The sequence below is a fragment of the Tenrec ecaudatus genome, chromosome 1, assembly GCF_050624435.1.
Source record: "Tenrec ecaudatus isolate mTenEca1 chromosome 1, mTenEca1.hap1, whole genome shotgun sequence".
Classification (NCBI taxonomy): domain Eukaryota; kingdom Metazoa; phylum Chordata; class Mammalia; order Afrosoricida; family Tenrecidae; genus Tenrec; species Tenrec ecaudatus.
This window is the reverse complement of record NC_134530.1, coordinates 77221723-77248020: the sequence shown is the minus strand read 5'-3', so window position 1 is coordinate 77248020 and position 26298 is coordinate 77221723. Positions and strand designations below refer to the sequence as shown.

The 26298-nt window shown below is 43.5% G+C and overlaps 1 protein-coding gene across 1 annotated transcript in view; it reads left to right on the top strand.

Moving 5' to 3' along the window:
- The first annotated feature begins 16655 nt into the window (after positions 1-16655).
- The window catches only part of RAB3B (RAB3B, member RAS oncogene family), a 74503-nt gene continuing 64860 nt past the window's right edge, over positions 16656-26298 (top strand). Inside the window, exon 1 of the mRNA XM_075539801.1 lies at positions 16656-16907. Within this exon, the coding sequence (XP_075395916.1) occupies positions 16680-16907 (228 nt within the window). The 5' untranslated portion in view covers positions 16656-16679. The remainder of the gene's footprint in view (positions 16908-26298) is intronic.

The following is a 26298-nucleotide window of genomic DNA, read 5'->3' as shown; positions in this document are numbered from 1 at the left end:
AGGGCGTTCCAGCCAGAGAACAAAGAAGGCCTTCAACAGGGGCCGGAGCTGTAATTCTGGCCCTACCTCCTACAAGAGAGGTGGTTTCTAGAGGAGGGTCAGGTGTCAATAAAGGCAAAGAAGTATAACTGCACTCTCCGAAGATGCAAAAGGAGTAGGAGAGTTTGTTAGCCAAGAAATAGGACACCAGAGAGCATAGAAGACCGGCTTATTTGGGCGGTGGGCAGTGAAAAGTTAAAAGGGATGGATGGGTGGGATGGGATGGAAAGAGGCCCAACAGCCACTATTTTGGTGGTTCTCCAGTCTAAGCTGGAGAGACATGATGTGAAAGGGTCATGATGAAAATCAGGGAAGCAAATCAAAAGAAAAAAACTGCGCACACACACATGACTTTCACACATACAGGTGAAAGCTTTAGAGTACATCAGCTTTCCATTCAATAATTTATACCCATGTTGTTTCATATAGTTGATTGCTACTCTCACATGTAGTATCACTTTTTCCACTTCCTCCCTGGGTTTTCTACTTCCCCCTTCTTCTCTAACCCTTCTGAACTTTGTCTCTGGGTAAATACTGTTCTTTTGGCCTCAAACAGCTGATTGTTCTAAAGCTGAGTGCATCTCCCTAATATTATTTTTCTCCTTAGAGGCCTGTATATTACTTGACTGGAAATTGGTGCATGGGGTGAGTTTAGGTCTAGACGTGAAAGATGACTAAGGGACAATCCCTATTAGACCAGGAAGCCTGGTTTTATGTTGTCATTTGATTTTTTTCTGTCCCACTCTGTCCAGGACTTCCAAAGTGATCCCTTTCAGAGCAGTTGGCCGTGGTAGCCAGGCACCATCTAGTCCTTCTGGTTTCAGGATGGTGGAGACTGATGTCGCATGGCTCATTAGTTCATTGGACTAATTGTTTCCACACCTCCTTCATTGTCATCACTCTTCTTTCCTCAGGCAGGGAGAGACCCATAGCTGCACTTTAGATGGCTTCTCACAAACTGGAAAACAAAGCCAAACAAAACAAAAATTTCTCTTTTCTTTCGAAGTTTCGGGATGAGGAAGAAGGGTGGAAAGGATGTTGATTCTAGATGTAGGCTGGTGACTGGCTTTTGTGATTTCAAGAAGATTGGACACAAAGTCCAGATAAGGGTGGAAGAGTGGATGCTAATTACCTACTGTATTTGCCACCCTGGGACTTCTTAATGACGGGTCAAGGACATTTTCCTTCAATGGTGGAATTCTCTCCTTTCATGTGGGAGACTCCCATTAGCATTCTAGTTAATGCACCTCCTGCATGACTGACACTTGTTTGTCACTGGGCATCACTCTGGTTGTGATGCTGAACAGGTTTCAGCAGAGCTTTCAGACTAAGATAGACTAGGAAGAAAGGTCTGGTGACTTACTTCTGAAAATCAGCCAATGAAAACCTTACACATTCCAATAGTTTGATATCCAACCATCGAGGATGGTGCAGGACCAGGCAGCACCATGTTCCATTGTTCTTGGAGCAGCCATGAGTTGGTGGCTAAAAAAACATATAATGAAAAGAGAAAAAGTGCCAAATAACCAGAAGGTGACATGCTGCTATTCATTTCGGCTTTGTAAGGTAAAATTCAGATCATGATAGGGCAGCAAGGGGAGGGGGAGGAAGGGGAGGAAGCATTTAAGAACTAGAGGAAAGTTGTATGTTTCATCGGAGCTATACTGCATGCTGACTGACTCATCTCCTTCCCACAACCCTTCTGTAAGGGGAAGACCGGTTGCCTACAGATGAGCTTTGGGTCTCTCCTCTGCACTCCCCATCATTCACAATGAAATGATTTTTTTTGTTTCATGCCTGATAACTGATCCTATTGACACAGGGAATCCAGGGCAGATGATCCCTTCAGGACCAGTGTTGTGAGTGGTGATACTGGGAAGGTAGAGGGAGGGTGGGTTGGAAAGAGGGAACTAATTACAAGGATCTACATGTGACCTCCTCCTTGGGGGATGGACAACAGAAAAGTGGGTGAAGGGAGACGTTGGACAGGGAAAGATATGACAAAATAATGATTTATAAACTATTAAGGGTTCATGAAGGAGGGGGGAATCGGGAGGGAGGGGAAAAAATGAGCACCTGATGCCAGGGGCTTACGTGGAGAGCAAATGTTTTGAGAATGATGAAGGCAATGAATGCACAAATGTGCTTTACACAATTGATGTATATATGGATTGTGATAAGAGTTGTATGACCCCCAAATTAAATGATTAAAAAAAAGAAAGAAAGAAAAAAGAAAATTATGATGGCGGCATATATGCAAATGTGCTTAACACATTGGAGGAATGTACAGATTGTGATAAGAGATGTAAGAGCCCCCAAAAATATTTTTAAAAAATTTAAAAACATACATAGATCTATTTTCCCATCCTCATATATAAATATATTTACATATGTGCACACCTGTATTTAGACCCCTATAAATGCCCTTTGCCTCCTAGCTCTTTCCTGCATTTCCTTTTATTTGCCTCTTGTCCCACTATCATGTTCAGCCTTCATTTGGGTTTCGGTAATTCTTCTCAGTTACATTACCCTTGATCAAGTCATACCAGGTCTCCTACACCCTCTTCGCCATCTATTTTAGATCACTTGTTGTTTCCTTGTCCCTGGGTTTGGTAACACCCACTTCCTTTCCCCCACCTCCCACTGTAGCATGTCAAAACCCCCGCCCCCAACCATCAGTCCATTGTTTTGTCCTACAGATTGTTTATCCCACCAATTTTATCTAGATAGACCTGCAGAGATAATAATATGCACAAAAATGATGACAGAGGAAAACAAAACAACAACAATAAAACCAACCACACACAGGGCATCCAGGACAGATGATCCCTGCAGGGCCACTCACTGCTGAGAGTGGTGCTACTGGGAGGGTAGAGGTAGGGTGGGGTTCAAAGGGGGAACCAATAACAAGGATCTACATATACATATATAGCCTTTTTCCTGGGGGGTGGACAACAGAAAAATGGGTCAAGGGAGATGTCAGACAGTGCAAGATATGAAAAAAATAGCAATAATTTATAAATTATCAAGGATTCATGAGGGAGGGAAAGGGGGATAGAGGGGAAAATGAAGAGCTGATATTAAGGGCTCAAGTAGAAAGCAAATGTTTTGAGAATGATGATGGCAACAAATGTACAAATGTGTTTGACACAATGGATGGATGGATTATGATAAGAGTTGTATGAGCCCCCAATAAAATGATTTTTTTAAAAAACGACAAAAAAAGAAAAGGCTGTAAGTAGTTCAAGGTCTTTTCGTTGACCTTTAGGAGCATTTTCTTTTCTTTTTTTTTTAAACGTTTCATTAGGGGCTCATACAACTCTTATCACAATCCATACATATAAATATATCAATTGTATAAAGCACATCTGTACAGTCTTTGCCCTAATCATTTTCTTTTCTTTTTTTACATTTTATTAGGGACTCATACAACTCTTATCACAATCCATCCATATACATACATCAATTGTATAAAGCACATCCATACATTCCCTGCCCCAATCATTCTCAAAGCATTTGCTCTCCACTTAAGCCCTTTGCATCAGGTCCTCTTTTTTTTCCTCTCCCTCCCCGCACCCCTCTCCCTCATATGCCCTTGGTAATTTATACATCGTTATTTTGTCATATCTTGCCCTATCCGGAGTTTCCCTTCCCCCCCTTCTCTGCCGTCCCTTTCCCAGGGAGGAGGTCACATGTGGATCCTTGTAATCAGTTCCCCCTTTCCAACCCACTCACCCACCACTCTCCCAGCATCGCCCCTCACACGCTTGGTCCTGAAGGTATCATCCACCCTGGATTCCCTGTGCCTCCAGCCCTCATATGTACCAGTGTACAACCTCTGCCCTATCCAGCCCTGCAAGGTAGAATTCGGATCATGGTAGTTGGGGGAAGGAAGCATCCAGGATCTGGGGGAAAGCTGTGTTCTTCATCGGTACTACCTCGCACCCTGACTGACCCATCTCTTTAGGAGCATTTTCTAGTCGAGTCTGATGGGGTGCCATGCCCTGGCCCCAGTCTATTTTTGGTATTCCCTGGGGACTTCTTTGCTCTGTTCCCCTTGCTGTTCTGTTTTGTCTCAGTGTGGTGGGGTCAGATCGGGCAGAGTTCCCATACTGTGTCTCCAGTGTTGTCCCCAGTATTGCTATGGGTCAGTGAAGGACATCAAGTCTCGTAGTGGGGCTGGCTCTATAGACCTCTCTAGAAAGGGTTTTTTCCAAGATTAATATAATATGTTCAGAGAAGAGAAGTCCCCTGTTTCTAATATATCAGACACAATGACTATTGTCAAATTGGCCTACTCCTTTAAAAACAATCATTTTATTGGGGGCTCATACAATTCTTATCACAAGCCATTGTGTCAAGCACATTTGTACATTTGTTGCTATCATCATTCTCAAAACATTTGCTTTCTACTTGAGCCCTTGATATCAGCTCCTCATTTCACACCTCCCTCCCTGCATCCCCTCCCTCATGAACCCTTGATAATTTATAAATTATTTTGTCATATCTTATACTGTCCAACGTCTCCCTTCACCCACTTTTCTGTTGTCTGTCCTCTGTAATCAGTTCCCCTTTCCACCCGATCCTCCCTCCACCCTCCTGGTATCACCACTCTCACCACTGGTCCTGAAGGGATCATCTTCCCTGGATTCCCTGTGTTTCCAGTTCCTATCTGTACCAGTGTACATCCTCTGGTCTAGCCAGATTTGTAAGGTAGAATTGGGATCATGATAGTGGGGTGGGGGGGTGGGAGGATTTAGGAATTAGAGGAAAGTTGTATGTTTTGTTGTTGCTACACTGCACCCTGACTGACTCGTCTGCTCCGTGCAACCCTTCCTTAAGGGGATCTCCAGTGGCTGACAAATAGGCTTTGGGTCTCCACTCTGCACAACCCCTAATTCACAATATGATTTTTGTTCTGATCATGATAGTGGAATGGAGGGGAAGCATTTAAGAACTAGAGGAAAGTTGTGTGTTTCATCGTTAAATTGGCCTATTTCTAAAGGAATGGGATCCCGCTCCTACAGTGAAAAGATGGGTGAAGATAAATTACATGGCTGATGATGCTCGGATAAAAGCGAAGAAAATTACAATCGAAGCAATATGGAGATATCTTAAATAACCGTTTTATTGTTTTTGTTAGGTATTATTTAATACTTTCATTATTAAAACTGTCTTATAATATAGTTCTATATACCTCTTTTATTGTTTTTATTTCTTAACTATATAAAGTAATAAACTGCCCTTCAGCATACATGTTTTTTATACTTAAAATGATCATTAGGGCAGCAAACCCGTTTGTTAAATTATTTGAATCCCACCCCTGGATGCAGGGCATGCAAGCATGGAGGGGTCTCTGTGGAGGTTGGAAAAGACTTCTTGGAAGAGAGGCTGCTCTAACTTTGAGTTAGCTCAGTAAGCAAGTGTAGCACCAGGACGAGAAGGCTCTGGTGGAAGCACAGAGGTGTTCCATTGGTGGAGCCTTGAAAATCAGCAAGATGGAGAAGGCTGGACAGCTTGGCGGGGTGTGATTATGTCAGCAAGGCCACGGGGTTAGAACTTTCTCCTGAAGATCCTGGACGTTTAAACATGGTCCTTGGGAACGTGGTAGCATCTACAATGGTTTGCTCAGCTTGCTGGGGTAGAGGATCGATTGCAGAAGAGTATTAAGATGCTACTGCAACAGGCCAGGCAAGAAATGGTGAGACTGGACCCAAGGCCCAGCGCAGGAGACAGGAAGGGCAAGGAGGTGTTAAGCAGGCTGACTGACCAGGGCTGGTGGGGCTGTGTGGCAAGCAGGCACAGCACAGAGAACGCTCCTTGGTTTGTGGCTCAGTGACTTCCAAGTTCTGTTGCGAAGACAGAAAGTGCTTGGCAAACAGCAGAGTTCGGTGTTCACCACATCCCTGTGATCGCCAAAGGGCTCTGATCACCCCGCTGAGCTGTTTATGGAAAGAGGCGTTTCAATTAAGATCAATCACGATAGTCACCCAGATGTCAGGAAGCTTGAGGCCCCCAAGGTAGTCAGCCTCGGTTCGAACCCCTTCACCTGCCCAGCGCTGCGACCCGGGGGCGGAGCTACCAAGACTCCACCTCTGGGCGGGGCCTGGACAGGGCTGGAGTCTGGCGGAGCTGGAGTAAAAGGCTCAGCTCCGAGCCACCGCGGTGGGGACCGAGCGGACCGGCACTGCCCTGCCCACTGTGCCCGGCTGCGCTCCCGCCGGCTCCCGCAGGTCCGCTGTCTGTCCGGCGGAGCAGCCCGCAAGCCAGTCCCTGGTCCCGCAGCCTGAGCCCAAGGTAAGGGGCGCGGCCCCCGAACCGAACCGGGGAGCAGCGCGGACCCATGGGAGCCGGGAGCCGGAGCGCCGAGGAGCAGCGGCGCGGACGACGACGGGAAGGGGCTGCGGAGGCAGCTGGGGCCGGAGGGCTCTGGGGGGAGGTCTCCCCGGATTGTGGGGACCGCTTAGGAGCACCCAAAGGCAGGGAGCAGAGGAAGTCAGTTGCAAAAAGAGGTCGCCGGGTTGTGGGGAAGGTTGAGGGGCACCAGCGGGCAGTGGGGAGTCGTTGAGGGGTGTCCCGGCATGGGGGGGCGTTGGGAGCAGGAAGCGTTAAGGAGGAGCTCAGGGGGCAGTGCGGAAAGGGGTCCCCAGCAGCCTGGGGGGCTGTAGGTGCCGCGGAGGGCTGAGGTTTGAAGGGAGGGGCGTGGAGGTGAGGAGCTGAGGGCAAGGGACTGGGTCGCCTGGAGGCGCCGAGGGGAAGAAGGGGTGCGGGGTAGCAGTGAGGTATCTGGGCAGGAGAAGGTAAAGGGGTGGGGGAGCGGGTGGGACTGGGGATCTGGGGGAGGAAAAGTGTGGAGTGCTGGTGGTGGAGGTGGGATGTGGGTGACGGTGGATAGGGGTAAGGGGTGGGGAGAATGGAAGGTGGAGTAGCGGCGGAGTCTACCCCGACTGCTGAGGAAGGGGGCGGGGAAAGCTGCTGAGAGGGAGAGGGCTGTGGCCTTGGGTGGGGACCCGGGCGCCTAGGTTTTGTCCAGGAGTAGAAGCCACTGGAATGGAGTAGCGGTCTGACAGCCCGGAGTAGAGGAATCGTTAGCGAACTTAAGAGTTTAGAGGGGGAGGCGCCCTGGGGGTCAAGTGGGGGTTGTGGTGCGCAGGCGGGAAGAAAATGGGGCCAGAGTGGAATGTCCAGGCACAGGTCTCCGTTACCTCGCTACCTGGAATCAAGGACCTGAAACTCATTTGTGCATAGAAAATGTATACACCCCAAGTCTGCGTTTTGGAGCCCAAGTATGGGAAGGTGCTTTGGGGAGGCGGGACCGAAGCCTCTGGAAGCTAGTAGCGATGTGGAGGGGCTTGGGAGAACGAGCCCACCTTCCAGGAGACCCAGTGGAAAGAGGTGAATGTTGTAGGCCGGGGTGATGCCGCAGGTTCTGCTCCCCGCACCCGGGAAGGACAATGGCAGTCATGGAAAGCCCTGTGTACGGTGGTGGGAAGGCCTAGCCTGTAGCCTGTGTGAGTTCGAAGAGATCTATTGGAGGAGTGGGTGGGTTAAATGGCTTCAGTTAGAAGCAGGGGGAAGTATGTTTCTGCCGGTGTAAAAAGCATTGGGAAAAGGCCAAACTGAAAGTTTCTTAAGGCTTATGGTGTGAAGGGGGGCATCAGTAACCTGTAGAGAAAATGGTTAAGCAGTTCTCTTCTCTAGGGCCTGAGCTCAGGGCTCTTGTCCGTCTTCCCAGAGTCCACCACAGGGCCCTGCACGGAGGAGGTGCTCAGTGTGTGCTGGTTGAATGGATCAACCTATGTCAGTGCTCCTTTCTCATTTTTCTCCCCCACCCCCAAGACTTATGGAGCAAAGCAGGTAGGCAACGTGGGTCAAAAGCGTTGTGAACTGTAAGGCACTGCCTAAAGAGAGAGGTCACTGATGTTCTTAAGCAGATGTGCTTCTTTCTGCCTCAGGTCACCCCCATGGCTATCTCTTTCTAAGATACAGAAAGAAGGAAATGGACATCTATCAACCCTCTATTGTGTACAAGATCGAATTCGTTGGAAGCATTTTGTTGAGTGCTTGGCTCTCAGTGGGTGCTCAAATAAATGGTAGCTATTATGGTACAGTTTCTGTGGCTTTAAGAGACCTGGGAAAGCGGTGAGGGGCTGCGCAGTGTGGGGGTTGGGAGTGGTGAGTTGGCAGGAGGGAATAGGCTAAAGCAGCGTTTCTCAACCTGTGGGTTGCAACCGCTTGGGAGTCTAACGACCCTTTCACAGGGGTCGCCAAAGACTATTGGAAAACACATTTCTGATGGTCTTAAGAACGGAGACACCGCTCCTTTCTCCATCTCCAGATGGTCCCGTCCACATGCACATATGCCCACATATGAGTACCCCAGCGTGAAGAGTGTTACCCATGCTGCACCATGCCTCAAGACAAAATTTCATTTATTTGTCATTAGAAAGCAATATTTCATAATATATAATTACATGTTGTTTTGTGATTAATCACTATGCTTTAATTATGTTCAATTTGTAACAATGAAAATACATCCTGCGTATCAGATATTTACATGATGATTCATGACAGTAATAAAATGACAGTTATGAAGTAGCAACGAAAATAATTTTATGGGTCATCACAACATGAGGAACTGTACTAAAGGGTAGCGGCATTCGGAAGGTTGAGAACCACTGGTCTGAAGGAAGGATGACTTAGAAACGATGGAGGAGGGTGGCTTTAGGGAAGTGGTGCATATCCCAAGGTGAAGTCCACTTTTGCTGAACTCCCTCAGATAACACTGACCCCATAGATAAAGGTTCCAAATAGAAAGGCAATGACTTGTCTTTACTGAGTTTCTGCTCTATGTCATATACTAAGCTACATGGTTTCCTTTTTTACCTGTAATCTATCCAACAAAGCTTGTTTTACAGATGGGGAAACTCTTCGTCATGTAAAATTTCTTGCCAAAGTCTCACAGCTAGTAAGTAATAATAAGCTGAGAACGGAGTCTCATTTGTTTGATTCAAAGCCTCAAGCTCTTTCCACTCCCCGGAATGACTTTGCTGGAAAAGGCCTAAAGCACGCACACATACACATTGAAAAGAGGCTTTTCTAGGAGCTCTGGTGGTGTCGTGATAACGTGTTGGGCAGCTCATCGCAAGCTCAGAAGTTCAAAATCACCAGCCCACCTGTGATAGAAATACGAGGCTTTCTACTCCCTTAGAGAGTCACAGTCTTGGAAATGCACAGAGGCAATTCTGCTTTGCCCTGTAGGGTTGCTATGAGTTGGAATCAACTAGTTGGCAGTGAGTCTGGAATTTGCGTTTTTTCAGTCTAGTGATTTTAATCCATACAAGAGATTTTCCAGGAATTATTAGATAAGAAAACTGCAGTCCAGAGTGTGATTTACCTAACATTACATGTCTATTGAAAGAGCCAGATCTCAAGACAGTCCAAGCCTTCAAGAGAGTCCAGGTCTCTTGGACTCAGTCTCTCCAGCAAGAGAAACTCATCCATTTTCTTTTTTGTTTTGTTTTTAACAATTTATTGGGGCTCATACAATTCTTATCACAGTTCATACATATACATACATCAATTGTATAAAGCACATCTGTACAGTCTTTGCCCTAATCATTTTTTCTCCTCTTTTCTTTTTTTACATTTTATTAGGGACTCATACAACTCTTATCACAATCTATACATATACATACATCAATTGTATAAAGCACATCCATACATTCCCTGCCCCAATCATTCTCAAGGCATTTGCTCTCCACTTAAGCCCCTTGCATCAGGTCCTCTTTTTTTTCCCCCTCCCTCCCCTTTCCCCCCTCCCTCATGTGCCCTTGGTAATTTATACATCGTTATTTTGTCATATCTTGCCCTATCCGGAGTCTCCCTTCCTCCCCTTCTCTGCTGTCCCTCTCCCAGGGAAGAGGTCACATGTGGATCCTTGTAATCAGTTCCCCCTTTCCAACCCACTCACCCTACACTCTCCCAGCATCGTCCCTCACACCCTTGGTCCTGAAGGTATCATCCACCCTGGATTCCCTGTACCTCCAGCCCTCATATGTACCAGTGTACAGCCTCTGTCCTACCCAGGCCTGCAAGGTAGAATTCGGATCATGGTAGTTGGGGGGAGGAAGCATTTCAATACGTTCTTCTTACTGCAGGTTACAACTTTCTGCTCCTTACCTTCATTTCTAGCTGAAACTGCCTTCTTTCAAGTGCTTATTTCTGCTGCCTGCTAGACTGAAAAAGTTACTTGCTTTTCTTTTTTTTTTTTAAGCATTTTATTAGGGGCTCATACAACTCTTATCACAATCCACACATATACATACATCAATTGTATAAAGCACATCCGTACATTCTTTGCCCTAATCACTCTCAAAGCATTTGCTCTCCACTTAAGCCCTCTGCATCAAGTCCTCTTTTGTTTTTTTCCCCTCCCTCCGTTACTTGCTTTTCATACCAGCCCTCAACCGCCTTAAAAAAAAAAAAAATCATTGACGCCAACCATTTCCTTCTTTTCCCACTGTAGGGCCAGGGATAACTTCCCAGATGGACCCTGGGCCTTATCTGTATGGCTTGTCACAGAGGCAGCTCCCAGCTCTATCATTTATGTGACTGTCACAAAAGCAAGAGATTTGATTGATGCTTATCTTAACAAAGCGGTTCTGCACGCACCACTGTGCAGTGACCTGTCTGCTCAGATCTGCCTCAGGCAGCTGCTAGCTGCTGGAAAGCTTTCTGCTTTCTCTTCCTCATGTCTGCGTAGCTTCTGCCTGTCTCCGGAGAACTCCTTGGGGGCTTCCATATGAATGTGCTTCGAAACTGAACCCCCAGCCCACTGCCTCTCCCTGTTCTCATGCTACCTAATGGAAAAGCCACGCTGTGTGCACACAAACCGATGTTGACAGTGCAACATGGTAGATTCTAGGAAAGAGAAGCCTGGGGCACCAGGGACGTTTCCTCATTTATCCTGGAATTGTCTTGTGCTTTTTGTTTTCCTGAAGTGCAGCCCAATCTAGAAGTCATTAAGTAATGGAAGGTCTAGTCCTGGCCCTGCACCTAATATGCCGTGTGACCCTGGGAAAATAATTTCTCTTCCTGTTAAAAAATTTTTTTTCTATAAACTCATCTCATGAAACAAAGGGGATCAGGTCAGACAGGGAACTGAAACTATCTTTTACACCATAGTCCTAGCTAATGTTGCTAGCTGCCCTCCAGGTGGCCCTGGTGCCTGGTGACAATAGAATAAGCCTTTCCCATGATTGGTTGCAGATTGGACTATTGTGACCCATAAGGGTTTTCATTGGCTGATTTTTCAGAAGACCACCAAACTTTTCTACCTTGTCTATCTTAGTTTGGGAAAAAAGAAAACTAACACACCAAAAATTAAAAACAAAACCCAATGCTGTAGAGCCAGTTCCCTGGTGGTAGTGAACCTATAGAACTGAGTAGGCTGCCCCATATGGTTTCCCATGTTGTAAATCTTTTTTAAAAATTAATTATTAATTTGGAGGTAATACATATGCATATCAGTCCATAGTTCAATCACATCAAGCAGAATTATACTATTGTTACCACAATCAGTTTCTAAACATTGTGGATTTTTTATTAATCATTTTATTGGGTGGCTCTTACAATTCTTATGACAATATCTCATTCAATTGTATTAAGCACATTTGTACATATGTTTCATCAACATTTCGAAAACATTTTCTTTCTACTTGAGCCCTTGGTATCAGATCCTCTTTTTTTCCCCTCTCACCCTTGTGAATCCTTGATCGATTATATATTATTTTTGGTTTTTTGTGTGTCTTATGCTGTTCATTGTCTCTCTTCACCTGAATCTCTGTTATTGGTCCCTCTGGACAGTGGGCTATATATTCAACCTTGTATGGACTCCCTCTTACTCCTCCTTTTCCCCCTACACTCACCATGCCTGTACACTCCTGATATTGCTATTGCCACTACTGTTCCTGAGGGTTTTATCAGTCCCCTGCATAGAAGGCAAGAAATCTACCACTGAACCACCATTGCCCCCATAGCGAACAGGGCAGGCACTTTACCTGCAGATTCTTTCAGAGGCCACACTTTTTCCCAACACTGTGTTGCACTCTTGTGGCATATTTTGATTTTTCTTGCCTTTATTTATTTTTTAATGATTAAGCTGGTGCTCCAAAATCCCACCTGACTCTAGCGATCTAAAAGTATAAAGTAGCTGTATGAGACAAATGAAGGCCGTGACATTGAGAGTTTGTTGTTTGGGGCCATCCAGTCAGCTCTGATCCCAAGCTCTGAAGCATTGCTTGGTCTGGCCCCTTGCTCACAATCACTGTTAGGCTGAGTCCATTGTTGCGGCCACTCTGGAAATCCACCTCGTTATGGGTCTTCTTCTTTGAACTGACCCTCGACTTTACACACCATGATGTCCTGCTCCAGGGACTGAAGTATGTCCTCCTGGTCGCATGTCCAACGCCTCATCACCCTCCATTTTCAGGAACATTCCAGCTGTACTTCTTCCAAGATATTCTTGTCTATGCTATATCTAACCTTCTTTACCAATACTGTAATTCAAAGGCCTCAATTCTTCTCTGCTCTTCCTTAGTCGCTGTCCAGATTTTGCATGTGTGTGAGGGGTTTGAAAATGGGTCAAGTGTACCTTAGTAAAGTGATGACTTTACTCTTTAAAGAGGCCTTTTCAGCAGATTGGCCCATTCTTTGCTCTCTTGACTGCTGTGCGACTCTGCCAGATGGAGCGATGCTGTGTTCTGTATACACAGGATGTTGATTGTGAAGCCCAGTAAAATGAAATCCTTTCCAACTTCAATTTCGTCTTCATTTACTACAATGTTGCTTATTGGCCCAGTGATGAGGAGTTGTTTTCTTTATGCTGAGGTGTATTCCATACCGAAGGGAGATGGGCAAATGCTCATTAGATATTTCTTGAAAGAAATATCCTCCCCTGGCCTAAGGATTTACTATAGGCCCATGTAAACAGATGGGTAAACAGTTGAATTCAGAAGGGGAGGCAGCCAATTAGCTACAAACCAAATTCAACTAATGAAGCCCCGCCTGGAGGAGAGGGCAGTTAGTTGAACTGCAGTTTGGTTGCAGTAATGAAAAAAGGGGTCTGTGAAATGATATTTAGTGCGCCCTTACTGTGTGCCTTGGTACAGTGGTTAAGCACTTGGCTGCGAACCAGAAGACAGGTTGGCAGTTCAAACCCGACAACAGCTCCAAGGGAGAAAAGACTTAGTAGGTTGCTCCTATAATGATTACAGTCTAGGAAAACCTATGGGGCGGTTATAATCTATCATATAGGATCACTATGAGCTGGAATTAATTCGATGGCACTCAACAACATAGTGTGCCAAGAAATGGGGTTGGATTATTTGCATGTGCCACTAATCCTTCTGTCTGTATAAGAACTCCATGAATGAAGGGGCATTTTCTCTATTTTAAGGTAAAAATGCTGTAACTTACAGGGATGATGTGCTTTGTCCAGGTATTCAGTTGAGGAATGGGGCAGGAATGTAAAAGTTTTCCCATTACACTACAGGGCACTACATCTGCTCTCAGCTGTTCATTGGACCATTTGGGCAGGTCCTCTATTCTCTGGTCCTCAGTTTCCTTCACAACCAAATGTGAATTATAATCCCCATCCTTCTGATTTATTTCTCAGGTTTATGTAGAGGATAAAAGTCAGAAAACTGAGATGAAGATCAGATCTGTAAAGTTAATCTGACCCATCAATTTCCCCTGTTAGAAATTCTAAGAAAATAACTAGAAAAGTGAGCAAAGAATTTCTGTAAAGAAGTAGTCACAGTCCCTTCAATAATTGGTGCTGGCAAAATTGGATTTACACTTGGAGAAGAAAGCAGCAGAACCCACACTTCACTCCATACACGCAAATGAGATCAAGATAGATTAAATACCTAAATATAAACCCCAGAACTATAAAGATTACCAATGGAAAAAACAGGGACAGTAATATATGGCATGAATACACGATCAAACCCAGTGAAAAACACAGGCAGCACAGGTGACCGATACCCTCTAAAAACCAAACGCTTATAGGCATCAAAAATTATAACCAAAAGGTGAAAAAGAAAACCTACTGACTGGGAAAAACTTTTTATCAATGACATACCAAACAGGAACTAATCTCTAAAACCTAAAGAAAATTTCAGTACTTCAATAATTAAAAGACAAATGATCCAACTGAAAAATGGGCAGGGGACATGAACAGACAGTTTACCAAAGAAGACCGCAAGTAGAGTAGACAACAAACTCAGGAAGGATTGCCTGTGATCACCAGCCATCGAGAAATGTAAACCAAACCAACGATGAGATCACACCTTACCCTGGTATTGACAGCAAAGTTAAAAAAAATAGTAGAAAATAACAAATGCTGGAAGGAATGTGGAGACAGGAACCCTTGTCCACTGCTGGTGGGACTGTAAACCAGTACAACCTCTGTGGAAAATTATGCGGTGCTTCCTTAAACAATCAGGCATAGAAAAACCCTATGACCCGGCAATCTGTCTATGTTCTATATACCCTAAACAACAACAGTGTAGTACGGGCAGATATTTGCATACCCATGTTTATCGCAATACTGTTTACAATAGTAAGATGATGGAAACAACCTAGAAGCCCACCGGATGGAGAGTGGACAAATAAACGCTGGGACATCCACACAGTGAATACAGTACATCAGTAAAGAATAATGATGGAACCGTGAAGCACCTCATGACAGGGATGGGTATGGAAGGGCAGTAAGATGAGCAAAAATAGTCAGTCACAAAAGGACAAGTACTGTATGGAGTCACTGGTGATATATTAAAAAAAATCAACAATAGGTTTTCATACAAAAAGGAACAGGTGGGAGGGGAGTGGAGGTAAGAGGAAGCAGCTTAGCTAGAGGGTAGACAGACATCAACATGGATGAAGGGGAAGACAATATGCTAGAAGAGGGAGACGGGGGAGCCAAAGTGCAGCCGAGGGTGAGGGTAGAATTCGGGCAAGCTGTAGGGAAGTTTGATTGGTTGTTTAAGTTGCTGAATGCAAAAATGATGATCCTGATGTGTAAACTCCACCAATTTACAATAAAACATTAAAAATGTTCACTGTAGTTTAATTTATAATAACTAAGAATAGTAGTTTAAATGCATAACATGAAAGAATTAGTCATATGCTATGCATGTCCATTTAATAGAATAGAATGTAGTCAACTAGAAAGATATTTGAGAAGAGTTTTTAATGTCTTGGTAAGATACCTAGGACACGATGTTAAGTGAAAAAGGCAGGATACAACACTAATGACAGTATGTCTTGGCAATTAAAATATGCCCATTGTTGTTGTGTGCTGTTGAATCAATTCCAACTCATTGAATTATTCTATAGAGTCTTATAGACTAATTTTTTCAATAATTTTATTGGGGGCTCGTACAACTCTTATCACAATCCATCCATCCATCCATCCATCCATCCATCCATCCATCCATTATGTCAAGCACAATAGTACATCTGTTGCCATCATCGTTCTCAAAACATTGTCTTTCTACTTGAGCTGTGGTATCAGCTCCTCATTTTTTCCCTTCCTCCCCAACCCTCACTCGCTCCCTCCCTCATGAACCCTTGATCATTTATAAATTATTATTATTTTTTCATGTCTTATACTGCCTGATGTCTCCCTTCACTCACTTTTCTGTTGTCCGTCCCCCTGGGAGGGGGTTATAGGTAGATCCTTGTGATCGGTTCTCCCTTTCTCCCCCACCTTCCCCTTCCCCTCCTGGCTGTGATCTTTACACAAACAGATTGCCTGCCAGGCGTTCCTTCCGCAAAGCTGCTGGTGACTTCTAACTGCCAATCTTTCAGTTAGCAGCCATTAATTGGCACCACCAAGGTTCCTTACAAGATGCAGAGAAAATAGAGAAGAAAATGTATCATATGCTATTGCTGTCAAGTCAGATGATGACTAAGAGAGACCTTGTAGGAGAGCATAGAATTATCTCATAGGGTTTCCAAGGCTGTAAATTTCTACGCTAGCAGCCTGTCACATTTTCCTCCCATGGAATGGCTGTGGGTTTGAACCACTGACCTCTCAATTAGCAGCCAAGCACTTAACCACGTGCCACAAGGACTTCTTCTCTAAAGATGACAGCCTAGGAAACTACAGGGCAGCTCTACTCTGTCACTTCGGGTTGCTATGAGTCAGATGGCATGTCTGACTCAGTCTCTTGTTCCCTTTACTTAGCACAAGGCTTGACCCAGAGAAATGTGTGCAGTAAATATTTGCTGAAGGAATGAATGGGAGGAGCTGGGTTCCACCCCAGACTCTGAGACAGCATTTGGGACAGCTGCCAAATATTCCAAACTCACTGCCATCAAGTTGATTCCGACTCTTAGCGAAACCTATAAGGCAGGATAGAATTGCCCCTGTGAGTTTCTGAGACTGTAATTCCGTATGAGAGTAGAAGACTCATTTTCTTCCCGGGGGCCAGTGCAGCGACGGACAATTCTGTGGGAGTGTGTTTCCTCAGTAATTTAGGGGTGGGGAGACAGTGTGTGAATGGCGGGGTCACTTTTGCCTGGTTGATGACTCAGAGGCATCCCTGAATGACCACAGGTCTCTCCTACAGATGGCTACAGTGACTGATGGAAAAGCTGGAATCAAAGATGCCTCTGACCAGAATTTTGACTACATGTTCAAGCTGCTCATCATTGGCAACAGCAGTGTTGGCAAAACCTCCTTCCTCTTCCGCTATGCTGATGACACCTTCACTCCAGCCTTTGTCAGCACTGTGGGCATCGACTTCAAGGTGAAAACAGTCTACCGTCACGAGAAGCGAGTGAAGCTGCAGATTTGGGTGAGTTCTGAGCGTCTATGGTGACACTCACTGTCCAAGAGGCAAGACCAGCTTGGGACTTCTGGGACCCTGGGTATCAGGTGCCAATCTTGGTTGAATCTGCCTTGAGGCATCTCCTGGTTGGTTTTACGCATGGTCTCTCTCCTCTTTGTGCAGTACCCACTGGTGCTTAACCATCCAAGGATTTTACCTTGGCTGGCATAAAAGTGTGCACAAGAACTGGACACTGGTGTCAGGGACTTTCCTTGAAATTCTAGTGGTGCCATTTATCATTGTGAAAACTTGACAAAATTACTTACTCTCCCTGGGCCACTTATCTTTCACTTGACTATTGTAATGGTGTCTGCATCATTGGATTAAGTGAGATAATGTTCAAAAATTGCTTAGCATAGTTCTAGAACACAATAAGTGAACAATAAATGTTAACTACCGTATCCGTTATCTATTGCTGCATAGCAAACCACCCCAAAACTTAGTGACTTAAACAGTAATACTTCATCATATCACAGTTTCTCTGGGTCAAGGAGTCAGGTGGTTTGACCGGACAAGCCCTGGCTTGAGGCCTCTCATGAGGTTTCAGTCAGATGTTGGCTAGGGCTGAAGACGTGATTGGGGCTGAAGGATCCACTTCTAAGGTGGTTCTCTCATATAGCTGATAAGTTGATGCTGGCCAGTGGCAGGAGGCCATGGTTCCACCCCATATGGCCCTCTCCACAGAGCTGCTTAAGTGTTCTTGTGGCATGGCAGCTGACTTCCACCATAGCAAGAGATACCAGAAACCAAAGAGAAGGTTGTAATCTCTTAAGAACTAAGTTAGTCTTGGAGTATCCTATTGGTCATTGATTCACTGTGGAAAAAAATGACTCACCACCTGCTGACATTGAATCTATAGTGTTGCTGAGGCTGTAAATTTTTACTGGAGCAGAAAGCTTCATCTTTCTCCCAAGGAGTGGCTGGTAGCTTTCAGCCTGACCTTGTGAATAACAACAGCCGCATGCTTACCCAACAGTGCCACCGGGGCTCCTTGGGAAAAATTATATGGGTTGTAAAAACTGGGAGACAAGATATTCTTTAGGGACTATCTTAGAAGGTAACCACAATAGCTAGCTACTATTATTAGTACCTATCAATAGTACTAATAAAATATGTAAGTATTTTAGAGGATATAGTAACACATTTATAATATATTTTATTTTATTAAAAATTCTTTTTTATTTAAATAATTTTATTGGGGGTTGGTACAGCTCTAATCACAATCCATAATCCATCCATTGTGCCAAGCACATTTGTACATACGTTGCCATCATCCTTTTCAAAACATTTTCTTAAAAAAAACAAAACATTTTCTTTCTACTAGAGCCCTTGGTATCAGCTCATTTTTCCCCCTTCCTCACTTTCCCTCTCTCCCTCATGAACCCTTGATAATTTGTAATTTTTTTCATGTCTTATACTGACCACTGTCTCCCTTTACCCACTTTCTGTTGTTCCCCCTGGGAGGGGGTTATATGTAGATCATTGTGATCAATTTACCCTTTCTCCCCACACCTTCCTCTTCCCCTCCTGGTATCCCTACTCTCATTATTGGTCCTGAGGAGTTTATCTGACCTGGATTCCCTGTGTTTCCAGCTCTTATCTGTACTAGTGTACATGCTCTGGTCTAGCTGGATTTGTAATTTAGAATTGGGATCATGATAGTGGGGGGAAGAAGTATTAAAGAACTAGAGGAAGTTGTATGTTTCATCAGTGCTATACTGTACCCTGATTGGTTCATCTCTTCCTTGTGCCCCTTCTGTAAGGGGATGTCCAATTGTCTGCAGATGGGCTTTAGGTCTCTACTCTGCACTGCCCTCCTCCCCCGCCATTCACATTGATGTGATTTTTTTGTTCTGGGTCTTAGATGCTTGATACCTGATCCCATTGACACTTCATGATCACACAGGCTGCTGTGGTTCTACCATGTGGACTTTGTTCCTTCTCAACTAGATGGCTGCTTGTTTATCTTCAAGCTTTTAAGACCCTAGATGCTATATCTTTTGATAGCTGGCCACCATCAGCTTTCTTCACCACATTTGCTATGCATCCATTTTGCCTTCAGTGAGCATGTTGGAAAGGTGAGCATCACAGATAGACGGGTCATTAGAACAAAGTGTTCTTGCATTGAGGGAGTACTTGAGTAGAAGTCCAATGTCCATCTGCTACCTTAATACTTAACATATAAATATATGTACATAGATCTATTTCCATATTGTTATATATAAGTATATTTACATATGTATTTGCCTGTATTTATACCTCTATAAATGCCCTTTGCCTCCTAGTACTTTCCTCTATTTCCTTTTACTTTCCTCTTGTCCCACTATCATGTTCAGCCTTCATTCTGGTTTCAGTAATTCCTCTCAGCTACATTTCCCTTGATCAAGCCCCACCAGGCACCCCATAGCCTCCTCACCATTGATTTTAAATCACTTGTTGTTCACTTGTACCTGGGTTTGTTGACACTGCCCTTGCTTTCCTCCACCTCCCCTCTACCATTGTTTTCTCCTTCAGATTGTTTATCCCACCTATCTTTTAAAAAAAATCATTTTATTGGGGGATCATACACTCTTATCACAATCGATACATACCTCCATTGTGTCAAGCACATTTATACATTTGTTGCCATCATCATTCTCAAAACATTTTCTTTCTGCTTGAGCCCTTGGTTTCAGGTCCTCATTTTTCCCCTCCCTCTTCCACCCTCCCTCCATCACAAACCCTTGATAATTTATAAATTATTATTATTTTTTCATGTCTTACACTGTCTGATATCTCCCTTCACCCATTTTTCTGTTGTCCGTCCCCCAGGGAGGGGGTTATATGTAGATCATTGTGATCAGTGCTCCTTTCTACCTCACCTTCTCCTTATCTTCCTGGTATCCCTAATCTCATTATTGGTCCTGAGGGGTTATTTGTCCTTGATTCCCTGTGTTTCCAGCTCTTATCTGTACCAGTGTACATCCTCTGGTCTATCCAGATTTGTAAGGTAGAATTGAAATCATGATAGTGGAGGGGAGGAAGCATTAAAGAAGTAGAGGAAGGCAAACAAGCGGCCATCTAGCTCTGAAGCAACCAAGTCCACATGGAAGAAGCAACCCAGCCTGTGTGATCACGAGGTGTTGAAGGGATCAGGTATGAAAGAACAAAAAAAAAAAAAAAAGAAAGAACAAAAAATCATATCATTGTGTGCTCACCCTCCCGATACAATTGCTGAAGACAAATGGGTGCATAAGCAAAAGTGGTGAAGAAAGTGGATGGTGCCCGGCTATCAAAAAGATGTAGTGTCTGGGATCTTAAAGGCTTGAAGGTAAACAAGTGGCCATCTAGCTCAGAAGCAACAAAGCTCACATGGAAGAAACACATCAGCCTGTGTGATCACAAGATGTTGAAGGTATCAGGTATCAGGCATCAAAGAGCAAAAAACTTATCATTGTGAATGAGGGGAAGTGCAGATTGGGGACCCAAGACCCATCTGTAGGCAACTGGACATTCCCTTACAGAGGGGTTGTGGGGAGTGCAGTGTAGCAACGATGAAACATACAACTTTCCTCTAGTTCCTCAAGGAGAAGTTCAAGTTTATTGTGCCAACCTGGCTGATAAACACATGTGGGGTTAATTGAAGGGAGGAGAGATAAATGGCTCAGTGAGCCTCACCTTTCTCATTCTCTAGTCTCTTGTTTTGTGATGGTGGGATCAGGGTGCAGCTACCTTAGCCAGTTCCCTGCTTCAGCTTGCAAGGTTCACTTCCTGCAAGACATCCTCGAGGAGAAGCCACATGGACTTACCCTGATGCAGCCCTTGGTGCTGGAGCAGCTGTGTGGAGACCCCTACCAGTGCTGAAATGCTTAAATATTCACTGATTCGGCTTTACTCCTGCAGTCAGCATCATAGTGTGTGTTTTTATTTATTTATTTATTTTTATTTATTTTTTTTCATAGTGTGTGTTTTGTGAGATGGAGGAGGACTTTGTGGATTGGTGTCAGACATATGGGCTAATGTTGGACTTGTGGGCTTGGGCAGCACTGGATTGGGATGTTTTCTTGATGTACACTTACCCTTTATATAAAACTCTCTTATACATATGAGTTTCTGTGGATTTGTTTCTCTAATGTACCTTGACTAACATATTCCTAAATGCTTCCTCCCCCATCCCCACTATCATGAACCAAATTCTACCTTACAAATATGGCTAGTCTAGAGGATGTATCCTGGTACAGATAGGAACTGGAAACACAGGGAATCTAGAACAGATGATCCCTTCAGGAACAGTGCTGAAAGTGGCAATACCAGAAGGGTGGAGGGAGGGTGGGTTGGAAAGGGGGAACCGATTACAAGGATCTACATATTCCCTTCTCCCTGGGGAATGGACAACAGAAAAGTGGGTGAAGGGAGACGTCAAATAGTGTAAGATATGACAAAATAATAATAATTTATAAATTATCAAGGGTTCATGAGGGAGGGGGGAGTGGGGAAGGAGGGAGAAAAATGAGGAGTTGATACCAAGGGCTCAAGTAGAAAACAAATATTTAGAGAATGATGATAACAACAAATGTATAAATGTGCTTGACACAATGGATGTATGTATGGATTATGATAAGAGTTGTGCAAGCCCCCAATAAAATAATTTAAAAAAAAGAACTTGAGGAAAGTTGTATGTTTCATCAGTGCTATACTGCACCCTGACTGGCTCGTCTCCTTCCTGTGTCCCTTCTATAAGAGGATGTCCAGTTGCCTACAGATGGACTTTGGGTCTCCACTCTGCGCTCCCCCTCATTCACAATGATATGAATTGTGTTCTTTAATGTCTGATATCCGATCCCATAGACACCTCATGATCACACAAGCTGGTGTGCTTCTTCAATGTGGGCTTTACTGCTTCTCAGCAAGATAGCCACTTGTTTATCTTCAAGCCTTTAAGACCCCAGACGTTACATCTTTTGATTGCTAGGCACTATCAGCTTTCTTCACCACATTTGCTTATGCACTTGCTTTGTCTTCTGGGATCATGTTGGGAAGGTGAGCATCATGGAATGCTCACAAAGTGTTCTTGCATTGAGGTAGCACTTGAGTAGAGGCCCAGTGTCCATATGCTACATTAATACTAAACCTATGAATATATGCACATAGATCTATTTCCCCATCTTCATATATAAATATATTTACATTTGTACATGCCTCTATAAGTGCCATTTGCCTCCCATTTCCTTCCTTTATTTCCTTTTACTTTCCTCTTGTTCCACTATCATGTTCAGCCTTCATTTGGGTTTTAGTAATTCCTCTCAATTACATTGCCCTTGATCTAGCCCTACCAGGCCTCCTACATCCTCCTGGTCATCAATTTTGGATCACTTGTTGTTCCCTTGTCCCTGGGTTTGTTAACACCACTTCCTTTCCCCTGCCTCCCCCTTCCCATGCCCTCCCTCCCCTGGAACTGTTGGGCCTGTTGTTTTCTCCTCCAGATTGTTTATCCTGCCTATCTTATCTAGATAGACCTGCAGAAATAATAATATGCACACAAAAAAACCAAGACATCAAAGGAAAGCAACTACAACAAAACTAATGACCCCCTCAAAAAAAAGAAAAGCCTGTAAATAGTTCAAGATCTGTTTGTTGACCTTTAAGAGTGTCTTCTGTGGAGTCTGATGGGGTGGCACACCCTAGCCCCCAAATCTATTTTTGGTATTCCCTGGGGACTTCATTGCTCTGTTCCCTTTGCTGTTTTGTTGCATGCCCTTAGTGTTTCGCTTCAGTGTGGTGGGGTCAGATTTGGTGCAATTCTCCCACTGTGTCTCCAGTGTTGTCTCCTGGAGTGCTATGGGTCAGTGAAGGATGTCGTGTCTTGTGGTGGGACCGGCCCTATGGTCTTCTCTGTGCATTGGTTGCTCTGAGCAGGAATATCATTCCAGGATGTGTTCTACTCTTTCTCCCTCTCCCTTCATTTGATCCTGTGTGTTTGATCAGACATGTCCCTCTCCCTGAGCTGTAGCTTCAGTGCTGTCCTCTGAAATGAGTTCTTCTGCAGGGAGGGGGGACTGTCCACATAGTTGGGATTGGGGCCAGCCCCTCAGACCTCTCTAGTGGTCCCCTGCTTCATGCCTTTCTCAGGCCCCCCTCCTTTGGAACTGTCGGTCCCATTTTTTCCTCCTCCAGGTTGTTTATCCCACCTATCTTATCTAGATAAACATGCAGAGACAATAAGCACAAAAACAAGACAGACCAAACAAAACAACAAAAGTAAACAAGAACAACAAAAAAGAAGAGTCTATAAATTGTTTGTTGACCCTTAGGAGTGTTTTCTGGTTGAGTCTGATGGGGTACCTAAAGTTTATTTTTGGTATTCCCCGGGGACTTCATTCCTTTGCTTCCTTGCTGCTCTGTTACATACCTTTGGTGTTTTGCCCCAGTGTAGTCGGGTCAGATTGGGCACAACTCCTGCACTGTGTCTCCAGAAAAAAAATCCTTTCTTATTGTAAATTAGGTAGGAGTTTACATTTCAAATTATGATCTTTGGATTCAACAGCCTAAACTACTAATCAAACCTTCCCATAGCCCTCCCCCACCTATTACCCTCAGCTCAACTCCTATGGATCTCCATTCCCCATTTCACCCAAATCAGCACCTGTCAACAGTCCAGCTCCTTGCCATATCCTCCTCTGGCTCCCTCCCCCATTTGGCAACCTCCTTTTGTGTGAGAGTCTTTATCTTGTTAACCCTCTGCTTATACCAGTGGTCTCATATAATATCTGTCCTAATTTCACTTAGCCTAATGCTCCCCAGGTTGATTCATGTCATGAGGTGTTACATGGTTTCAACATTGATTTTCAGTGATGTATAGTATTCCATTGCATGTATGTACCAGATTCTCTTTATCCATTCTTCTACTGATGGGCATTTAGGTTGTTTCCATCTTCTTGCTATTGTGAGCAGTGGTGCAATGAACATGGGCATATTACTTATGTCTATGACTTTCACTTCTTTAGGATATATAACCAGCAGAGGGATTGCTAGATTGTACAGGATTTCTATTCTCAGTTGAGGTAGTACCATATAGATCTCCTCAGTTGTTGTTTATATTTATATTTACAGTACCTCCAGCAGTGTATGAGGGCTTCAATCTCTCTAGAGCCTCTCCAGCATTTGTTATTTTCTAAACTTTGCTGTCAATGGGGTGTAAGGTGGCATCTTCTTGTTGGTTTGGTTTGCATCTCCTAGATGACTAGTGATCATGAACACTTCATTTTTATCATTTTATTGGGGCTCATACAACTCTTATCACAATCCACACATACATCAATTGTGTAAAGCACACTTATACATTTGTTGCCATCATTATTCTCCAAACTCGCTTTCCACTTGGGTTCCTGGGATCAACTCCTCATTTTCCTTTTCCCCCTCCCCCCATGAACATTTCTTTATATGCTTGTTGGCCCTTTGAATGCCATCCTCGATCAACTGTCTGTTCACATTCATGTCCTTTGCCTACTTTTTAATTAGGCTATTTATCTTTTACATATTGAAGTATTACCATTTTCTATAGATGTTTGAGATTAGTCTCTTGTCCATTGTGTCATTGTCAAAATTTTTTCCCCATTTCATGAGCTCTCGTCACTCTTTTGATGAAGTCTTTTGATGCACACAAGTGTCTTATTTTTAGTAGGTCCCAGTCATCTATTTTGTCTTCTACCATGTTTCCTTCATTATATTTTATAATATGTCTATGCACAGCAATAGGGCCCTTAAGTTGTCCCTATTTTCTTTTTAAAAAAATTTAGCATATAAAATTTATTTAAAACATACTTAAATCAAAATATTTATAATGGAAGAACACAAAAGAATCTTTTTTTTCTGATAAAACTTTTTGCAAGTTAAATGAAGGTTTACAGACCAAATCAGTTTTCATGTAATAATTCATACACATTTTGTGTCATGTTATTGATTGCAATCCTCACAAAATATCATTTATTCCACTTCCTTCTTCTAAAGTATGTTGATTGTTTTCAGTTGAACTACCTAAATATATCATTTAATTATTTAGAGAATAATTTTCACTGGGAGGATAGAGGGTGAGTGGGTTGGAAAGAGGGAACCGATGACAAGGATCTACATGGGACCTCCTCCCTGGGGGACGGACAACAGAAAAGGGGGTGAAGGGAGATGCCAGACAGGGCAAGATATGACAAAATAATAATTTATAAATTATCAAGGGCTCATGAGGGAGGGGAAAAAAAGAGGACCTGATGCAAAGGGCTTAAGTGGAGAGCAAATGCTTTGAAAATGATGAGGGCAAAGAATGAACAGATGTGCTTTACACAATTGATGTATGTATGGATTGTGATAAGAGTTGTATGATTAAAAAAGAAGAATGTTTTAAAAAGAAGAAGAAGAATAAAATGTTTAAAAAAGAAGAAGAAGAAGAATTTTCCTGAAGCTTTGTTCTTTATAAATGTTCATACTTTGGTTTATGTCCCTATTTTCTTATTCATAATCTTTATAGTTAGTGGATGTACATTTAAGTTTTTGCTCCATCTTGCGGGGTTTTTTTTTGTACACGGAGTGAAGTATGGATCCTGCTTCATTCTTCTCATGTGGAGATACAATTTTGTCAGCACCATATTTTGAAGAGACTATCTTTTTTCCATTTAATATTTTTGGGCCCATTGTCAAAGATCAATTGCCTATGGGTGGGTAGATTTATTTCTCGGTTTCTCTATTCTATTCCATTAGCCTATTGGTCTAACATTGTGCCAGTACCTGGCTGTTTTAACTGCTGTGGCTGCGTGATGGGTTTTGCGTTGGGGACATGAGAAGCTTCACGCTTTGTTCTTCTTAGGAAGTCCCCTTTTTGTCCGGGGTCTCTTCCCTCTCCATATGTGTTAGTAATTCGTTTTCCCATTTCTTTGGATCAGCTTCATAGTATTTAGAGATTACTTTGGGTAGTGTTGATATTTTCACAATGTTAACCCTTTGTATCTAGGAACATGGACCATTACTCAATTTAGATAGGTTTTTCATGTAGTAGTGTTCTGTAGTTTTCTTTGTACACGTCTTTTGTTTCTCTGGTTAGATTTATTCCTTAATATTTATTTTTTGTGTAGCTATTATATATGCTACTGTTTTCTTGATTTTTTTCCAGAGCTCTCTTCATTAGTAACTATGAAGCTGATTGAGTTTTGTATGTCAGTCTTGTATCCTGCCACACTACCAACTTCTCGATTATTTTCAACAAATTTTTTTAAATCTATCTTTGGGATTTTGGATTTTCTATGTATAAAACCATATCATCTGCAAGTAGAGAGAGTTTCACTTCTTCTGGATTCCTTTGGTTTTTGTTGTTGTCTAATCTATTATGTCTGGT